The 20,399-nt window shown below is 53.1% G+C and overlaps 1 protein-coding gene across 1 annotated transcript in view; it reads right to left on the bottom strand.

Annotated features, from left to right (window-relative positions):
• The window catches only part of FA2H (fatty acid 2-hydroxylase), a 47,345-nt gene that overhangs the window by 13,160 nt on the left and 13,786 nt on the right, over positions 1–20,399 (bottom strand). The window contains exon 2 of the mRNA XM_032853960.1: positions 6,807–6,899. Coding sequence (XP_032709851.1) covers positions 6,807–6,899 — 93 coding nt within the window. The remainder of the gene's footprint in view (positions 1–6,806; positions 6,900–20,399) is intronic.

Genomic DNA, 20,399 nt, shown 5'->3' with positions numbered 1-20,399 from the left:
ACTTGTTTCCTCCACCTTCCTTTCTTGTCTTGTTTGCATTAACCAAGTATTTATAAATATTCTTTTTTTTACAAAAACAGATTTTATTTATTTGAAAGAGAGAATGAATGACAGGGAAGGGAAGAGAGAGAGGGAGAGAGTGAGAAATGGACTCCCTGCTGAGCAGGAAGCCCGATGTGGGGCTTGATCTCAGGACCTGGAGATCATGAGGTGAGCTGATCACCGACACTTAACTGACTGAGCCACCTAGACATCCTGAAATATTCTATACTATAATCTCTATTGGCTTTTTAGTTATGCCCTTTTGTATTTTTCCCACAGTTGCTGCTCCAAGGATGATAATATGCATCCTTAACTTATCACCATCTATCCTGAATGAAACCCCTGGATTTTATATATTCCATTTTTGCACATTACATACAACATTTGATGTCTTTTTCCATTTGTGCACGTAATTCAGACTTAGCTATCTGAGACAGTGAACGTTTCTAGCTATAACACAGTGGTATGGCCAGGCAGGCCCCACCCTCAGCCCAGCAAAGGTTTGGGCAAATATTCACCTATTGATCCATTTTGCCCTTATTTCATAAGTGGGTAGAAAACAGCATAGGATTTACAAGCTTAATTCAGTTGTGACACAGGATATATGTCTAGATGAGCAGCAAACTGGGATTCTAGCCTGAATCTTACACCCTATTGCAAAGGGAGCAGAACAATAGGACAGCAGATATGGAGGGCTGGTTGTTTTCAGGTGTGGTGGACAGGTCCAGCCCCTGCAGTCCCCACCCCCTTGAACACAGGGGTCTCCCATTAAATGTCCTGTGGCCCATCTGGTCTTTGGAGATGACTTTGGTCCCTCCTTGGGTAGACCAGTGGTCACTGGCCACTGTACAAATGGCAGACTTGCTGTCTAGAGTTGATTGCAAGGCTACTTCTGACCCACTCACTGGCCCTGGAGGGTCTCAAACCTGACTCCATGTCTAGCTCATGTTGTGTTTTTTGTGAGGTGGCCCTCCGCTTCACTCTGGTGGCTGAAGCACCACCCTGGAAGAATCCCAAGGAGGCTCACTGTCCCCCTGCAAACATCCCCCTCAGTCCTCAATGGCCAACACCTATATTTCCATTACTGGAGCCTTAGCCCACTATTCCAGGGGAAATAAAGTGAGACTTCCATCCAAGTACAGAAATCCAAGCCTGCTGACCTCCTCCTCATTTTATAGGGAAAGAACACTGAGGCCCAGAGGGGGACAAATGACTATTGAAATGGGATGGGTTGGTCTTGGAGTGGGCGCTCCCCCAAATCCCCCCAGCCCAGTCTTCCCTCCACACAATCTCCTGGCAGATGGGCCATTCACCATATACTCATCCTTGGTTTGGATAGGACATGCACCAACGAGGTACCTTTTCTCAGTTCTCTTCCAGTCTGATCACTGACAGAAATTTTCAGCTGGGTACTAAGACGTCCAGCACCTCTCACTCACTCACTGGGACATTTCCAGCATGGCAGCTGGATGGGAACTGCTCTTGAGAAGGGGGATGGTGAGAGAGGACAGCTCAGAATCTGATGGGATGGGAAGATGGGAATCCAAACAAATTTCACTTCCTCTTCACCCTGGCTCATGATCCCTTGGCTCCTTAGTCCTTCCAAACAAATGGCTCTCTTTCGCCCCCTCCTAGCGCCTGGTCCTGCCACTTCCCACCTGTATTTCCTGAGGTTCTGGAACACAAGGAACACATGGGCAGAGAGGCCTGTGGGTTCTGTATGAGGCTGAGTAGGGAAAGGAGAGAACAGACCGTTGACCACACCTCCAGTTGTCAGGTACCCGGGGGCTCCTGTAGCTACCTTCCCAATAGCAAATCCTCTTTTTACAGATGTGGAACCAGGTGCTCAGAGAGAGCAAGTGATTCACTCAGGGGTGCCCAGCTCAAGCGGACTGTGTGGATGAGGGTGAAGATATGCCCAGAAACTGCTTGTTGGGGGTGGGGGTCCTTTTATGAACTCAAAAATCCTGTGCAACAGGCTGGGCACCAGGAAACACATGCAAATGGGGGTAAGTTTGGCCAAGATCCTACTCCCCTCCCCCACCAGGCTGTGCCCCTGACCCAAGGGAGGGGGAGGGCTCTCCTGGGCTATGTCAGGAATGCAGCTGCAGCAGGGCCCGCAGGGGGAAAGGGCAGCTGGCTGCCCAGAGGGAGCACGGGAGGGCTTGCATGCTGCCAGGGTTGGAAGGGGGCCTCCCTGTCCCCCCAGGTTCCCCTCCTGTCAGACAGCACAGGGGCCAGGTGGCACCGACCTCTTCCCAGGGGCCGCCCCAGCTCAGGAGCAGCGAGCAGAGACTCTGCTTTTCCCCAGACAGGGCACATGCGAGGAGGGGCCTGCGGCTCAGTGCCAGCAGTTCCTCCCACCTCCACAGCCTTGACTTCGAGCAATTATTTGGATTGCCACGTCCACCCAAACCACAGAACTCCTAGCTCCGGGGATCCTCCCAAGCCAGGACGGTCAGGGATGGGCTTCCAACCAGCTGTGCCCAGTGGGGAGAGGAGTGAGGACAAGAAGCTCTTCCAGAACCCCAGCCACTGTTTCTCTGTCCCCATCATAGGCCCCCTGGGCCCAGCCTTCGTGTCCATTATCCTATACAAGCTGTGCTTTTGAGAGCTAGAGCCCGAGACGACCCCATTCTACAGACAAGGAGATTGAGGTCAGATGCTCAGCGGTCTGTGCTGCAGACCTGCCCTCAAGCCAGTCGGAGGTCTTAACCACAGGGCTGGAGGGCCTCCTATCAAGCTGACTCAGGCCCCCCATGGCTGTGAATTCCCCAGTACAGAGGCTTTGAGGGTCTTGCAGGGGCCTTATGGGCCTGTCCTGTACAGTCTGATGGGGGCCCCCAGCTGGACAAGCTTAAGCCCACAGAGTCAGTTCCAGTCCACCCTCTTTCTCCTTGTACCAGGGAAGTGGTAGCCTCAGGCTTCCCCCTATGAGGTTTCAGAGATGAGTGTGGCCGGGAAACAGGGGTGGAGGGCCTGGGAGAGAGAAGGCCTGGCCATGTCATATAGAAAGTCAGTGGGACCTCAGTCCTCGGGGCTGAGGAGCGGCTGAGACTCCTGCCCTGCCCCCATCCCAAAGCAGGCTGGCTGGCATTTCACCAGCAGCACACTTTCTCTACTCTTTCCTACATTTCCAGATCCTCCTAAAAACCCCAGACAGTACAGGGTGGGAATAATTTCCTCCATCAACAGGCCTGGAGTTATGTGTGGTCATCCAGGCGTATGTCCTGTGCCCCTGCCTGCCCCATCCACAGCCCTCATGGGGACACAGAGGGCAGTGCCCACCCAGTGCACCTCTCTGTTTTCGTCCTGGGTTATTTTCTGAGCCCTGCTGTGCACTTTGGAAGAGGGGCCAGAAGCTCTGGGCAAGAGAGTGAGACTCAGGAGACCAGGGCCCCAAAAGGACAGCCTTTAGGAGGTCCCTGTGGGTCTCTCTCTGGACTCTCTCAATGCCTACTCTGGGGAGGGTCAAGGTGAGAAAGGAGGCCCAAGTAGACCCAAGGTGACTGGGGGACAGAGTATGGGGAGCTGAGCCAGGCCTGCTCCCACGGTGTTGAGGTTGCCCCTCCCAAGATGTGGGCTGGGCAAGGGGTGCTTGTTCTGATCCAGGGGCCCTTTTCCCCAGTTCTCAGTGACTTATCTGAGGGTCCCGAAAGGATAAACCAATGAAGCCCACATCAACATCTGTGTAGGCCCTGGGGACACCCCGGATTAGCCCCGATGCCAAGGGTTATGTGCATGGGGATGCATGGACGGGGACCTGGGGCTGGAGAGCCTGCTGGTGCACTTTCTTTGTAAGGCCCGTGGCTGGATGATTCCACCTGTTTCTGAGGGGTAGAGCCTGGGTCTCACCCTCCGGTAGCCCGCAGGCACCTGGAACAGTCTACGAGAACAATTCTGGATTCCCCCAAGGCAGGGTGGGAAGGAAGCCTATACCTATACCTCAGCCTATACTCAACCTATACCTATAGCCTATACCTATACCTCAGCCTCCTCCCTCCCCTCTGCCATCCCCTCTCCCAGGACAGGGTGGCTGTCAGGCTGGAAGGGGTCCCAGATACACAGCAGAGGAGGGGGCTCTGCAGTAACCTCCAGCCACCGCTAGGCCAACTAGCAGGTCACTTTGGGCGTGAGACTTGGGCTCTTCCTCATTAGTTAAATCAAGATCAGTCTAATCCCTACCCTGTAGTGTTGTTGAAAGGATTAAATCAGATAATAGATAATGTGATAAACGGCCCAGCCCAGTGTCTGGCACGTGGTCAGAGCTCAATAAAAGAAGGGGTCATTCAGGGCTAACCCCGCTGCCTGGAGAGGTTCTGAAACCCCTCCAACCCCACCAGCTCTCGCTGGCTCCTGGGAGGCTGGCCCCCAACATGGGAAGGGTGGAGGGGGTTGCCGTGGGTATGGGTAGGGGCGGGGCTCTGATGAGGAGGCAGTCAGTGGTGGAAAGAGGCAGTGGGACAAATAGGAGACGTGTGCCTAAAAGCTGGGCCGCTCTGGCCATCTGTACTCAGGCAAGCTCCAGGCTGGCTGGGTTCCAGAACATAGGGAGAGACAAGTAGAGCATAGTGTAGGGTGAGTAGCTGCGGTGAGGTTTCTCATCCCACAAGGAAGTTTGGATCCTGCCTGACTGAGTGATAGAAGGAATGATTTAGAAATTGTTCCAGTAAAATCCCATGCAGAGCCTGAAAGTCAGACCACACGGCACCTCTAAGCAGGGCGGGGCACCCTGGGCCACTTTCTGGCCCTTTCTGCTTTTTAGAACCTCCCACCCTTTGCCCTGGTAACCCACCTCAGCTCCCCCTCACTCTTTCCGGTACAGCTCACTCCTCCTCCAGCTCTTAGGGCTAAGGAGGCTGGGGTTCTAGAAGCTAAGCCTCCCCTCCTTAGCAGCACCCACAGGGGCTCCTGTAGGATGCAAAGCACTAAGGGTTAACTTTGGAAAAGTCCTTCTGCCCTAGGAATGGTGTACAAGTCCACCGCAGGCCGGGGAACTCCAGCTGAAGAAAAGCTACACCTCTTGGCCTCCCTCCGCAGCTCCTCAAGGTCCAGACCCAAAGGACCCACCCAAGCCTCTGGCCTGGGGCAGAAACAGGCGTAGGGTTTAAATCAGACCAGGGACTTGGAGGCTCTCGCAGTGTCTCCACTCCCCAGAGGGGGTGGGATGGACCATGTGGTAGATGAATTCCAAAATAAGAAAAAGCTAGCAAAGCGCTGTTCCCCCTCCCTGGGAAGCCCAGCTCTCCATGCTGTCTCCAAGGCCCCCAGTGGGGTCCGTGGTGGGGGTGGGGGGGCTTTCCAGAGCAGGTCTCCATGCTGTCTCTCAGCCCGGAGACACAGGAGGAGGGGGAGGAGGAAGAGAGAAAGTGTGCGAAAGAGAATGACAGAGCAGCAGGGAAGGTGAGTCAGGCTGTGCTGGCAAGGAGCCAGGAGCAGGCCCTGGGAGGGGAGGCCCCTGTTCCCCTCTGGCGGAGATGGAGGTCTGGGGTAATGGCGGAACAGGATCCGATGGCTCGTCGTCCTGCCTCATGCAGTGACATGGCTCAGCTCAGTCTAGAACGTGTGGCCTGGGGGGACTCGGAGGACCCTTCCCCGGGGCAGGGCCGGCAATGCAGGATCTACTTGTCCTCAGCAGCCTCTTATAACCACTTGTACCGAGACCCCCCTCCCCAACCTCAGACCCCAGCCTGGGCAACAAGCCATGTGGCCAACCTAGGGGTTGAGGTCAGCACCCCATTTCTGGGGAGCCCTCTGGGGGCGAGCTGTGCGGCAAGCCCTCCCTCCAGCTGGAGCATTTCCCTTTCGGTTTTTATGCCTCCCTGAGGGGGCTGAGCCCCAGAACAAACTGCCGGCAGCTTTCTCTAGCACACACAAATGTGTCTTTGCCATGGGCAGAAGAGGTCCCCGAGGGGCAGTGGCAATTTCTACATCACAGATCCTATCTCCAGTTCCTGGGGTCCCGGCCAAAGGGGCCCAGGAAACAGTCAGCTTTTGTGGAGTCCTCCCCACCTCAGGACACCTGTGTTCTCTGGGTGTGCTTCTCCCATCTCCCCATGTGGGAATAATTGTGTGTGGGGGGTCTGTCCTCCCCCTCACCCCCGCAGGGTGTGAGCTCCCTGGGGCTGGGGCCTGTCCTGTTTGTCTCTTGTCCCCGATGTCCAGCACAGGTAGGGTACATTTATGAACGTGCACAGTGAAATCTATTCCAGGATTGGGGATAGTCCCACGGCGCGGGTTGGAGGGAAATGGCTCTCAAGGCTGGTTCCCCCCTGATCTCCCAAGTATATCCCAGGCATTCCCCTGCCCCCAGTCTCCCAGGCAGACAAACGTTGTAAATGGTTCCAACCCCATCTCCCCTGGCTTCAGCAAGCTCCCAAGCCGGTATAGGCTAGCAACTCCTGAGAGTGATTGTTGGTTCCTGGGGGCAGCTCTGCCCATGCTGGTCAAGATGGGTGGGTCTGGACCTTCTGAAATTATCATTGTGCTCTTCCCAGCTCCAGGTCCTTGTGGGAGACTGCCCTCGGGGGTCTTCAGGGCCGGGGTCTACGTAGACCTCCTTGGGCCCAGCTTCCCCACACTCACAGCCACCTTGGCTGGGGTTTGTTGGCTCAGATTGTGACTGTGAGCTGTGAGCACCTGCTTCCCCATCCTCATTCCTCTTGGGAAAATGTTATGAATAACCACAGCCTTGTGCTCCACACACTCTGGCCTTGGCCGTGGGAGCCCTGGGTCATCACCCTGCCCTGCCCCGTGCCAGCTACCTTGTCCCAATCCACTGCTTTGAGCTTTGGTTCCATCCAAGGGTCTGTCTTTTGAGTGTTCGCAGAGGTCACAGTCCCATTCTCCACAGAGCCCTGGGGAGAGAAGATACAGGTGATTACCTAAGGCCCTGTGGGGGTGGTGGTGCTGGAGGACAAGGCAGCAGGGAGCCACCCCACAGCAAGGCAGTCCCAAGTGGTGAGAGCCCCATGATGGGGCGGGGCAGGGGAGTGGCAGATAGGGTGGAAATCAAGGACACTGAATGGCTTTGAAAATAGGTAGATACAGGAGAGAAAAGAAGCTGGGAGAGAGGCTGGAGGGAAGTGAGAGCCATTAGTGGGTATGCTGTGGGCAAGGGGGCCCTGCCAGCCTCTCTCTCTAGGTCCCCGGCAGGTGTCAGGCAGAGGGAGTCACAGGGTGGCATCCCAGGTACCTGGCAGCCTCACTGTGTCATGCCAATGACTACCCCAGCTCTCTCCCTTCCTGGTAAGATAATGCCACAGCCTGTGCAGAGCCATCTAGGACTGCACGCCTATCAGAAAAGCAGCAGAGAGAGGGAGACGTCCCTCCAGGAACTCCCATGTGTAGGTCAGCAGCCGTACATGGGGCGGAACTGGCAGCCAGAGGCCCAGATGGGCTCAAGGTGAAATCGAAGTTGCCAAGAGGCCAGGTCAGAGGGAAATGGAATGTACCAGGAAGGTCACATGGCTGCAGCTAGCCCTGATGTCACCCCAGGTGAGACTGGAGAGGTCAGGCCAGTGTGTAGGTGAAACTCACGTCTCTTTGCAGGAAAGGTGGGGAGAGCCCGTGCTGAGGGGAGGCCTGCCGGGGACTAAAGGGAACCGTGGTGCTGGTGGCCATGGTGGGGCCCTCGGAAGCAGGGTACTGGCAAGAACTGAGAAGCCTGTCTGGGAAGTCCTTTTGGGTTTCTACTGGCACAATCCTTACAGTTTTCCCCCAAATGAACCCAGAGAACCTGGTGGTGACAATGATACTGGCATTTTCTGGGGGAAACCCATATTCACCCAAGTAAAATTAGGCTTTCTGTCTTGGGGTGGGTAGTTCTGTACCTCAGTCTGGACCGCTATGCTAAAATGCAAATTCTTTTAAAAAGCGTCTTGAATGACCTCTTACGGACAGAGAAGAGTGGGTTTTATAGCTATTATATGGTGAAACTCTCTAAGTGTCCAAAATAAATGTCCTCTAATACACCTGCCCCTTCTAGTTCTGTTCTAGCCTCAAAATATCCCAGAGCGCCCCCCCAGCCACTGCGATATTGATTCTCCCTCCCTCCTGGATAATTATTTTCTCCTGGGCACCCCAAATCCTTTCTTAAGTAGGGTCATCGGATCCTTCTCTGCATCCATCCCAAACAGGGCAGGGGAGGGTTTTGTGCTAGGCTTTTCAGATTTCCCTGAACGGCAGACACACATCTGTTTGGGGGCACAACCAGCTGACCAACCTTACGGCACGGGGCACAGAGCCCTCATCCACCTGGCCCTTGTTTCTGCTCACTCAAGTCTAGACTGTTCTCTTAGGGTTCCGGTCCCTTCCCTCCAGGATTGTGCACACTTTTTCCTTTGTCACCTGCCAGCCTGACACATATTTGAGGACAGTCAACACCCCAGCCCCTGCCACCTGCCTTTCTCCGAGACCATCGGAGGATGCAACAGGGTCTCTAAGCATCAGGATCGGCCCGCTGTTCCTCTTCCATGGCAGATGTGACAGGACCAGTATAGAACCCAGTGGGGCTCGCGCCTTCCTGGCATGGAATAGCAGGGGAACTGAGCTCCCACTGGCCCTTTGGGCGGCCATCCTGTGCATTCATTCACTTAGCTTATGGTCACCTGAAGCCTTTTGTACGAGCTGCTGCTGGGGCATCGTGTGCAGAGCTGATGTGGTCCAGGAGGTGGTTTGGACCCTCAAACCTATTCACTGAAGGGCCCCAAAAGGTGGGTGATGACTGGATGCCCAGAACGGGGTCGGGGCGGGGGGCAGTTAGTAGGGAGTGGAAAACAGAGAAAGTCTGGAAATGAGATTGGAGATGGGAAGTCTGCAGTGACAGGAAGCTTTGGTGCCATATCAGCTTCCTCTTCGGGGCTGATGATCTCTGTGCAATATCACTGTGGCCCCCTGCCTCTTCTCCCAGATCTTCCTTCCCACATGGCTTTCCTCCGTTCATCCATCACACATGTTTGAGCACCTACAATATGCCAGAGCACCAGCCCAGAGACTGTCTCTCTGACCCTGGCCCCACTCCTTGCCTCTGGAGAATGTTTCCACATCATAGTCTGGCCCAAAAGCCCCGTGGTCCCCTCTGATGCCACTTCCTACACTTCCCCACTTCCCCTGTAAGTCGGCTTCTGGTTGGCCTCCCACAATCTTTCCCTTCTATTTCCAAACTCCTCCGCTTCTAATGCCCTTGGATGAACATTAATTTTCCCCTGTAGCCAGTATTTTCCTTCTCAAATGTCATCCTTCCAGGATGATGACAAAGGTTAATATTCACAAACGGGTACTACGTACCCAGCCTGTCATCATCCTCGGAACCGTACAAACAACTGTATGACCTCTTCATTTTCCAACATTTAAAAAAATCATACTTTCCATGTGTCCCACTGCCCCCATTGCTTATCTATAATTTACTGCCCCTTTTTGTTTTTTGTATGTTTGGGTAATTATCTTGTTTGTCCAATGGTGTGATAGGTTCCAATAGGGCAGGATAGGTTTCCTCTTTCTTAGGGTGCCTAGGATGGTCTCCCCAAAATATTAAATGCCCCAATCGTTATTTCTTGAGTGGGCATGTCAGTATTCTCTGCCCACTGGCCACAGTTCCCCAAGGTACTACAGGATGGTGGGCTTGGCTGCTGGGTTATCATAAAACCCTGGGTTCTGCAGGGTTCCTGCCTCTTGGAAATGGAAATCAAACCTGCTTTGAGGAGAGAAGTGGCCCAGGACACTGAACACACCATCTTAAAATGCCCCTCTGGATAGGACAGTGCCCAGATACAAGGGTCAAACTTGCAATAATCTGGGCCATATATCCTTGGTGCCCTTTGGCCAAGTACAACAGGATAAGCAGGATGAAAATTGCCTCAGACTGATACAGGAGCACTAGCCTTTTATTTTGCCAAATAAATATATTTTTAAAAATTATCAGCAGCAGCATTTCAAAACTGAAAGGACGTTTCCAGACCAAATCGGTAGAAAAGGCATACTTCCAGAATAAAGGGCAGTTTTTTTCTAAAGAAGGACATTCGGCAACTTTACACTGACATTTCTGTTTTTAAAAAATGGGCCCTGGGACGCCTGGGTGGCTCAGTTGGTTGGATGACTGCCTTCGGCTCAGATCATGATCCTGGAGTCCCAGGATCAAGTCCCGCATCAGGCTCCCAGCTCCATGGGGAATCTGCTTCTCCCTCTGACCTCCTCCTCGCTCATGCTCTCTCTCACTGTCTCTCTCTCAAATAAATAAATAAAATCTTTAAAAAAAATAAAAAATTAAGAAAATTAAAAATGGGCCCTACTTGTAAATATTTTTTAATGCAGAAAAATTACAACCTAAAATTTTGTTTTTAATTATTTTCTTGGTTCAAAGTAGCCGGTGCGGGGCTCGACAGACTCTGAGTAACAGGAAGTAGAGCAAATGTTCACTTGTTCCAGTTCTCAGGTATTTTTTCTTTCTTTCTTTTTAAAAAGATTTATGCATTTATTTGAGGGCGAAAGTTGCGGGGGTGGGGGGCAGAAAGAAAGAATCTTCAACCAGACTCCACGCTGAGCATGGAGCCCCATACAGGGCTTGATCCCATGACCCCGAGATCACAGCCTGGGCTGAAACTGAGACTCCTATGCTAAAACTAATGAGCCACCCAGACGCCCTGCTCCTAAGGTTTTCTTAAAAATTACCAAAAACCCAGTTTCACAGACAGGTGTTGGCTTCCAATGGAAACAGAACCTTGACGTTTTTTTCCTTCATCTGGAAATATTCCAGGTGAAAGGAGGGGAGCGGGAGAGAGCCACGCCCGCACGGCATGGCTCATGGGCTCGCATCCCCAGCACTGAACGGGGATTCCCGTAGGAGGGGGAATCCCTTGAACCCTGGGCCAGACACCCATGAATGAAGCCTGGCACTGGGGTGCACGGCCCCTGTGCACGGAGGATGAGGAAAAGAGGGAGGCAGGGAAGGGGCCAGGCCCCACTTCCTCCTGTCCTTCTCTTCCCTCCTTCTGCCGCCCCAGCTTACTCTCAACTCGAGAGAGCTGGAGCCACCAGGTAGCAATGTCGTGGGTGATAGGCTCTTGGCAAATGCATTCCAGATGGACCATACACGCAGGGTGCTCCCCAGGTGGCCCCATGGGGACCACACCCCTCACTGGCAGAAGCCCAGGTTATTAATCACAAGGCGGTCCGTACCTCTGGTCTGGGAGACTTCAAGGAGAGTGAGGGCGAGCAGCACGTTGGTACCGCCAGGAGCTCAGGACACGCTCAGGCACCAGGAAGTGTCCTCTAGCGTGTCTCTCACCGACTCTTTCTCGAGTCTACTGTGAGAGTTCAAAAGCTCTAAAAGGCTTCTCCACTCACAAACAGGATGAAGCCCTTCCCGAAGATGGGCCCTCATCCACGCTCTGGACGCCGCTCCCATCTGAGCCTGGGCGCGGGGGGTCCCAGGAATGAGTCCTCCTGGGAGCCACTGCACTGCACACACTGGTCTGGGCCACATTTTCCAGGCTTCCGTGCCCCAGTGTTTATTTTACAGTTGAGCCGGGCTCACCCTTGAATTCCACAGGCAAACACCATCCATGAATCAGAAGTGTGTAAAGGTCACTCCTGGGAACTAGGCTATAACTCAGGCTTGAAAAGATTTTTTTTTTTTTTTTTAAGTTTCTTGGAAACTTCCACAATGCATTATTTAAAAAAGACTCTCCTGGTCCTGGAAGCACGCCTCAGAGATCTTCAAAAACCAAAAGAGTGTCAGAAAGCAAAGAATACGTGCGTTCTTCACGAGCTTGGCAATGGCTCTGCCTTCTGGTCAAATGTGTTTCAGTATTGTGGGAAGGGAAGGGAGCACTCGGGACTCAGGCTCTCAGGCTTTTTCCAGAACGGTCAGCAGTATGAATGAATGGGGCTTGACCTGGGGTGTGTAACCCACCCGTGGAAGGTGACAACTTCAGGGTCCACCTGAAGGACACAGATGGTCATGGGACAGCAAGAATGGAGCTGAAGACCCACCCAGTCATCCCGGGGCCTCCGACCTTTCCACCCTGGGACGGCAGGCTGGAACACGGCTGAGAGCACTGTTGTGATGGGACCCAAGGCTGGGAGAAGCCTGACCAGGGCAGCCGCGTGCTGCTGGGCCGAAAGCATCTTGCTCTCCTCATGCATTGCCCTGTGACTGTCTCCCAAGCTGTACCATGGGCTGGAGATCCCGCTGTCCTGTTCACTGCTGGTTCCCAGGTAGCTGGCAAGGCATCAGCATTTAAGGCTTAATGAATGATACGATAATGAGTAGTACATGGTGGCTTGTGGAGGCTCTAGGAGCCTAGGCCTGGAGAGGCCACCAAGGTGGGGATGGGGCAGGTAGAAAGAGAGCTGCCCAAAGTCTCCCAAAGCCCACGTGTACTTGGAGAGAGGTCAGCATGCTCGAGAATGGCCAACGTGCTCCGCCTGGGAGACGGGGTGGGCAGGCACCACCCACTCTGAGGTGGGAACCACTGACTGTGTTGAGTAATATGGTGGGGGCAGTAAAGAGGGCATTCCCATCTCCTTGGGTCCACCAACCGCAGTGCGGAGCTGCAGGGAGAAAAGCCAGTGGGACAGCAGGGCCGGCCCTTGCTTCTGCCGGTTCCCAGCTGCTGGGGAAGCACTGTACTTCTTGGGTCTGCCCAAGCCACAGCTCCCATCTCCTGGACACCCCTGCCCCTTCCCCTGGGCTCCATCCTCCGCCCTCTCTCACACTGAGTTCAGCACTCTCAGACTCAAATTCACAGACGAACAGGAGTTATTCCCGCCAGCTCCCCAAGGTTCTGCCAGTGCCCTCCACATACCTGTCCCTCAAGGAGGAAGCCCTTGGGGGCAGCCGGGGGCCGGAGGAAGTATCTGGGGCCAGCCTCTAGTTCGAGATGCAGCAGGTTCGCCTCAAGACTAAGGGACCTGGTTCGAGACCAGGCTCCATTCTCAACGTGCTATGTGACCCTCAGAACAAGAAACTGCTTATCCCTGAGAGGTCGCCCCAAGTTCCTGCTCTGTCCTCAGAGGTTGGACAGGTGACACCAGTGAGTGAAGCAGGCAGGGTGTGGTTCATAACACAGACTCAGTTTGTTTGCACAAGAAACATGGAGGTATATCCTTCACCTCCACAAGGAAAGATGCTCGCTCTCATTTTGGAAACATGAGGTACCATGAAACAAAACAAACAAAACCATGAGGCACCCTTTTGCTAGAGATGAAAAAAAGAAAGAAAGAAAAAAGAAAGAAAGAAAGAAAGAAAGAAAGAGAGAGAAAGAAAGAAAGGAAATGCGCTGAGAGCAGTAATGGAAGGTCACTGTCCCTTGGTCTTGAGCATAGCGGACCGTGGTGAACCAGAGGGGGCAGCACTGACTTAGGTCCAGGTCAGGTGACGCAGGAACTTGGGGTTGTAAACCTTCCAGTTTCTAAGAAAAGCCAGGAAACCAGCTTTTTAGGGGAAATCTCCAGATTTTAAAATTTGCTTTGCATTTAAAACAAGCAAACAAACAAAAGACGTGGTCCAAACCAAACTGTCTGAACACAAACGTGGCACTTGGTCTGCAGATTTGAAATGTCCGGGGGAGCCGCAGCCCTTCGGCCTCACGGTATAGCCACAGGAAGGACTCGCTCAGGCAGGCAGGAGCCAGGGTTCTCGTGCCCAGAACAGGGAGTCTAGAGAGGAGCCTGGGCTGTGCCCACATGGGGCAGGCCTACAGGGTCAGCTGTACCGAGGCCCTGGGTGGGTGGGGTGCCAGAGCTCTAAGCAAGTTCCAACCAAGTTCACTACGCAAGTGACCCTCAGCGTCCTCCTCCCTCCAGCCTAGCGGACAGGATTGATTGACTTCAAGACGAAGCAGAAGTGGGTGGCAGATGCTGATTTCTACCGGTTCTCTTTCCCCTTGTGTGACTAGAAAGGAGACAAAAGTCTGTCATGGGGAAGGAATCATGGTGGAGACACAGGCCATGCGCCAAGGTGGTTACCTCCAGGGCTCACTTTCTGGTACAGAGGCCTGTTCTGGGTTGAACTATGACCTGCCCACCCCACCCCAAGTTCCTACATTGAAATGCTGGCCCCCCAGTATCTCAAAATGTGACTTTATTTTGGAGGTAGGGCCATTGTAGATGGGATTAGTTAAAATGAGGTCCTCGGGGCACCTGGGTGGCTCAGTGGGTTAAGCCGCTGCCTTCGGCTCAGGTTGTGATCCCAGGATCCTGGGATCGAGTCCCATATCAGGCTCCCTGCTCCGGCAGGGAGCCTGCTTCCCCCCACAACAGACCTCTCTGCCTGCCTCTCTGCCTACTTGTGCTCTCTGTCAAATAAATAAATAAAATCTAAAAAAATAAAATAAAATAAAAAAGTAAAAAATAAAATGAGGTCTTCAGAGTGGGCCTTAGTCTTATAGGACTGTGTCCCTAGAAAAGGGTGATATTTGGAGATAGACGCACCCTCAGGGAGAACACCGAGTGAAAACGAAGGCAGAGATGAAGGTGAAGCACCTATGAGCCAAGAAAGCTAGGGAGAGGCCTGGAACCCATCCTCCCTCTTAGCCCGAGAGGGAACCAACCCTGCTGACACCTTGGTCTAGGACTTCCAGCTGCCGGAGCCCTGAGATCACCGATGTCTGTCGCCCAAGCGCCCCTGCCGGGCCGTGGGACTCTGCAAGCCCAGCCAGCTCACACCAGGCCTGAGCCAGTTTCCTTTGGGATCAAGCCAGGGCCACCAAAGGAGAAGGAACTCAACCAGGAGTGAAAACAGGCAACGAATCTGCGTCTCCTCCTCTGCGGAGGACACAGCAGTAACCAGGGTCTTGTCATCCACATAGCCTTCCTACCAGATCCACTGGGGCAGCCCAGAGAGCCCCCCACAAGGGAGACACGCAAGCACCATCCGCTTCCTAGCTCTCTGGTTGCTGTCCCGCCACCAGGGCTGGCCTCAGTCCCCTTCCTCAGGGCCTGGAGAGTCACTCCTCGGTTTTCCCCACTCAGTTTTCAGAGGAACTGGGAGCGGGGCCGGGGTGGAGGGAGGGGGTCAGGCAACCCGCCGTCTTTAGTGGAAACCTTGGCCTACTTGGCCCTTCCCCTCTGCTGGGGCGCGCGGCCCCCGGAACAGCCAGGCCACGTCCACAGTGAGCACAATCGCCAGCCTGCATGTGGGGCTGGTGTCTCAGTGGTATCCTATGTGATTCTCCCTGAGAGGAGGGAAAAGCAGGGGGCACAGAGGCCCCCAGTCACTGCTTCAAGAAGTCTCATGTGATGCCTGGGACAGCAAGACAGGAAACGACCTTTAGGGCTGTCTCTCGAAGGTTCTTCATGCCCTCCTCTGCCTCCTCTGGGAGCACTCACCGGGAGGCCCCCAAGGCCCTGGCTTGGACTCGGCCTTAGCCCCCTGCCCTTCTCCAGGGCGCCAGACTCTGTGGTCCCCAAGGAGGGTTTGCTTGGAGGGTGTCTGGGCAGCGGGGGAGAGAAAAGAGAACAACAGAGAGCCTGCCCTCTGCACAACAAACAAACAAGCCGGCCCCGGAGGCGGTGAAAGGCAGCAGTGTGCAGAGGGCGGGGGCGCGGGGGGCGGGCTGGGGGGGCGGGCTGGCATAAAGGAATGTTGTTCAGGAAAGCCGGGGCTGGGCACCCAGAGATGGACAGATGGCCTTTTATCCCGCAGCCTGGGTTTGGCCTGAAACCCTTTCTCTGAAATGAGCTGGTGCCCAGGCCCTGTGTCCAGCTGTCCCCCAGCCTCTAGAGGCCCGAGGGAGGGCAGGATCCGGGCATCCCACGTGCCTGGGGAGCACAGGGTCCTGGGCAGGTAGGAAGGGGCAGGCCTCAGGAAGGAGGACAGTGCCCCAGCCATAGCGGCGCCCAGAGTCTTCCTTCTGGGTTAACAAGCCCACCCCCGAGGACTCCAGGGACCACTTTCAACAGCTAGAAACGTGGCAGCGGGATCTGCTTGCTTTCATTTCTAATAAGCTGCCCTCTGCCAGACTGGGTTTAAATCAGAGGCCAGGCCTGTCCTTAAAACGTTTAACATACAGCCTATCTGTACAAAACCCAGGAAAACGATAATAATACGTGGCAAGTGACGAGGCATTCCAAAAGCACCCCCACTTCTCACCCACCCACGATGGCTGCAAGGAGAGGGGCTCTGCCCCGGCTGCCCCTGCATTTGCAACAGGAATAAGAAAGGAGAAGAGAAAGCGAATGGGCAGTATGTGCCGGAGCGGTGCCCAGCTTCTCCGGCTCAGGGGATGTGGGGGTACCGGTACCCACAGGCCAGTCTGAGCCTCCTGGATCCTTGACATGGGCTCACCTGGTGCGGCTTCTCCTCACGAAACGGTCCCCCTTGGAGGACGTCACCAGAAACCTCATCCCCGGAAGCAGAGGCCAGTCTAGGTGGACAATCCAGGCCATCAGAAAAGGGGCCCAGTGGATTAAAAATACTAAATTTCTCCTCAAATCTCTCCGGAGTACACCCACAAGTTTTCGGGCTGTTAATGGGATTTTCTACTAGTCCCTGCCATGGACAGTCTGCATCCACGGGGAGCCTTTCCTCTCTCGCCTCTGACCTCAGATGACGGGACCATCTCTAGAAAGGCACCAAGAGTCAAGTGGACATGTGATTTTTTTTCCCAATGAAAGCCTGACTCTGGGATTTGGAGTAGTTGGGAGCCTGAGGTTGGGTGGGACAGTGCGGGGGGCGACCTGGGCTTGGTCAGGGTGGATGAGAGGCGCTCTCTGAGGCTCTCCTCCTCAGTCCTGACTTACAAAATCCTGCCGGGCTCCCCGGCCCCTGGGTTTCAACTCCGAGAAGCAGCCTCAGCAGCCTGCAGGAAATGAGTTCCACAGAATCCCTTTTGGGGATCTGATAGGACGTTTCTAGATCGTAGTCCCTTCAGACTTAGACCTCAAGGCACCTCAGGGCAGGCTTACAGAATGTGCTACGCATGAGGGAAATACATTTAAACCATCTAAAAAATATATTATCACCTCACTGGTCCAATCTCTATGTTAAAATACATTTTGGTTAATCATGTAACATTCCAATCTGTATGGATTATCCTCAAAATACTGTATTTTGCTGTTTTTATTTTTTTTAAAGGATTTTATTTAATTGAGAGAGACAGAAACAGAGAACGAGCAGGAGCAGGGGCCAGGGAGAGCAGGAGCAGAGGGAGAAGGAGAGGGAGAAGCAGACTCCCTGCTGAGCAGGGAGCCCAACACTGGCCTCGATCCCAGGACCCTGAGATCATGACTTGAGCCAAAGGCAGACGTTTAACCAACTGAGCCACCCAGGTGCCCCTATTTTGCTGTTTTTATTTATTTTTTTTTAAGATTTTATTTATTTGACAGAGATCACAAACAGGCAGAGAGGCAGGCAGAGACAGAGGGAAGCAGGATTCCTGCCGAGCAGAGAGCCGGATGTGGGGGCTCGATGCCAGGACCCTGAGATCATGACCTGAGCCGAAGGCAGTGGTTTAACCCACTGAGCCACCCAGGTGTCCCTATTTTGCTGTTTTTAAGATTTTTTTTTTTAATTTATTTGACAGACAGAGATCACAAGCAGGCAGAGAGGCAGGCAGAAAGAGAGAGAGAGGAAAGCAGGCTCCCTGCTGAACAGAGAGCGCGACGCGGGGCTCGATCCCAGGACCCTGAGATCATGACCTGAGCCGAAGGCAGTGGTTTAACCCACTGAGCCACCCAGGTGTCCCTATTTTGCTGTTTTTAAAAGGAGAAACAAAACCACTGTTTACAAATGACTCCATATATCACTATCCCAGAAACAATATTCCTAAATTTTCCTTTTATAATCTATTAGTTAAAGAGAGATAACTTACTCGTTCTCATCATCGGTTACAAAATGACAAATGATTATATTGCCAAGAACACAAGAAGACCCTCAACTGTTTGTTTGGTTGGCAAAACAGAATAACTCCCCCGCAGATCGACCTGGCTCACACCTGCTACTTTTTACAGATTCCAACCTACTGGTCTGAACAATTCCCTCTTCCCTGCCTGGACCTGGAATTTTCTTTGAGGATGCTTCCGTTCAGAGGGGTTGACTGGCTTGTCTCCAGTGGTACAGATAATTCTAGAACACAAGACTGTTGGACTCAGAGCTTATGTCTTCTTTTCCACTCTCATTTAACCTGACCCCAACCCCACCGCATATCTCTTAAACTAGCAGAATCAGCACAGTTAACCCTAGAACTAGTGTCTCCTGGGGAGTGCTGGTCTACGCGCCCTGTTTTATGCTTATCAAACACTATGTTTATCCTCATCCCTATAAGGTGCTTTAGCTCCAGGGGATGAAGTCCTTGAACAGCCCTAGGGCAAGCTGTCCTTCTGGGTGGTCAGGGCCTCTCTGACAGAGCCACCACTCAGGGACATCACTTACATACACAGTCTGGTGTGGTCAAGGACAAGAAGGAGCTATTTGTGAACAACACGAGGATACCAGCTTGCTGGACCAGAGTCACCAGATTAGGACGTCATTATTCTAGAGAGAAATACCTTTCAGCTCTGCGGCACAGCTCTAGATGAATGCTGCCCCATAGAATTTTCTGCATTGATGGAAATGTTCTAGATCTGTGCTGTCTGATGTAGTAGCTCCAGCCCCATATTTCTAACTGAGTGCTTGGAATGTGCCTCATATAACTGAAGGACTGGATTTTAATTTTATTTAATTTTAAATTAAATAGCCACACGTGGTACACGGCTACCATACTGGATAACATAGCTCTGGACTCATACATTCAACGACTATTTGAAATCTCTACGTGAGTGTTTCCTTGGCATTTCAAACCGAATGTGGCCCCAGTGTACTCTGATTACCTCACCCCAAACCTGGGCCTCCACCCCAGTATTCACCCGTTCCGTATCTCGAACCACCCAGTTGCTAAGTCACCTTGGTGTCATCCTTAAGTCTTCCCCTTACTCTCAGCATTTAATCCATGAGCAAGTTATAATGCTTCCGCCCCCACGACATTTCTGGTTCCTAGCCATTTCCTTTTGTCTCAGTGGCGGCTCTGTCAACCACAGTGGTGTCCTCTTAGCTTACTTCCTGCTTCCACTCTTGACCCCCTTCCGCCTCCCCTCTGAAGCCAGAACAACCTAGTAAAATGCAGACCAACTTTTTTTTTGTAAGATTTTATTTATTTATTTGTTAGAGAGAGAGAGAGAGAGAGCACGAGCACAGGCAGAGTGGCAGGCAGAGGCAGAGAGAGAAGCAGGCTCCCCTCCAAGCAAGGAGCCCGATGTGGGACTCGATCCCAGGACACTGGGATCATGACCTGAGCTGAAGGCAGCCGCTTAACCAACTGAGCCACCCAGGCGTCCCAATGCAGACCAACTTTGCCAGTCTTCCACTTACAGTCCTCCAGCTCATTGTTCTCAGGATAAAATCTAAACCCCCTCAGGATGACCATGAGCTCTGCAGAGACAAAGGCCCCTGCTTCCCCCGCCCCCACCCAGACCACACTCCTCCTCACCTGCAATGCTCTAGCAGCACCAGAGCCCCCTTTCAGAGGCCACCTGAGTGGCTCAGTCAGTTAAGCGTCCAACTCCTGATTTTTGGCTCTGGTCATGGTGTCAGGATCGTGAGATGGAGTCCCTTGTCAGGTTCCACACTCAGCGAGGAGTCTGCTTGAGATTCTCTCTCCCTCTGCCCTTCCCCTGCTCGCTCTTTCTCTCTCCCTCTAAAATAAATAAATCTTTTTTTTCTTTTTACCAAGTTCTCCTTTATGATGACTCCTTGTCATCCATCAGATATCAGCTCTTCAGAGAAGTCACCCTAGACTCCTCCCATCAGAAGTTCCAGCTGTCACTGTCGCAGCCCCCATTCTGAAATATATTATCTATTCTGTTGTATAAAACATACACACATAGAGACTCTTATAATACACATATATAAAATACTCTATTGTAGCTCTTATCAATCACCTATAACTGTCCTATTTGTCTCCCTCCCTTCACCACCGGCAGGCATACCCCAGGAGGGCAGTTACAACATGTCTTTTTGTCCCAAGCACCAGAGCTCAGTCTGAGCGTGAGGAGACTATTGTGTTTGTGCAATAAACATGTATATCAGGGTTATGTTAAAAGAGAGGAAGAAGACGTGGGGAAAATAAGGCGACTCTGCACACCCCTGGGACCCCTTGGGGCCTTTGCCAGCCTAATATTTGGGGACTGTCCATCCCTAACTGGGGTGAGTTCCCTGGTCCAGCCCTGCCCCTGTCCAGGTGAAGACGGAATGAAGGAAGCAGGTTGGAACAGACCCCCAGACCCTAGCTGGGGGGGAAGGGACAACAGTGAGGGACCAGGATGTCACCCCTCCCCAGCTCCCCCAGGGTGCATGGCTTTGCCCAAGAGGGTCTGAGCAC

Source organism: Lontra canadensis, unplaced genomic scaffold (genome assembly GCF_010015895.1).
Source record: "Lontra canadensis isolate GAN:19392208 unplaced genomic scaffold, GSC_riverotter_1.0 scaffold8, whole genome shotgun sequence".
NCBI classification, from domain to species: Eukaryota; Metazoa; Chordata; class Mammalia; order Carnivora; family Mustelidae; genus Lontra; species Lontra canadensis.
Note: the sequence above shows the minus strand (reverse complement) of the source record. Positions and strands in the feature narration are given on the sequence as shown.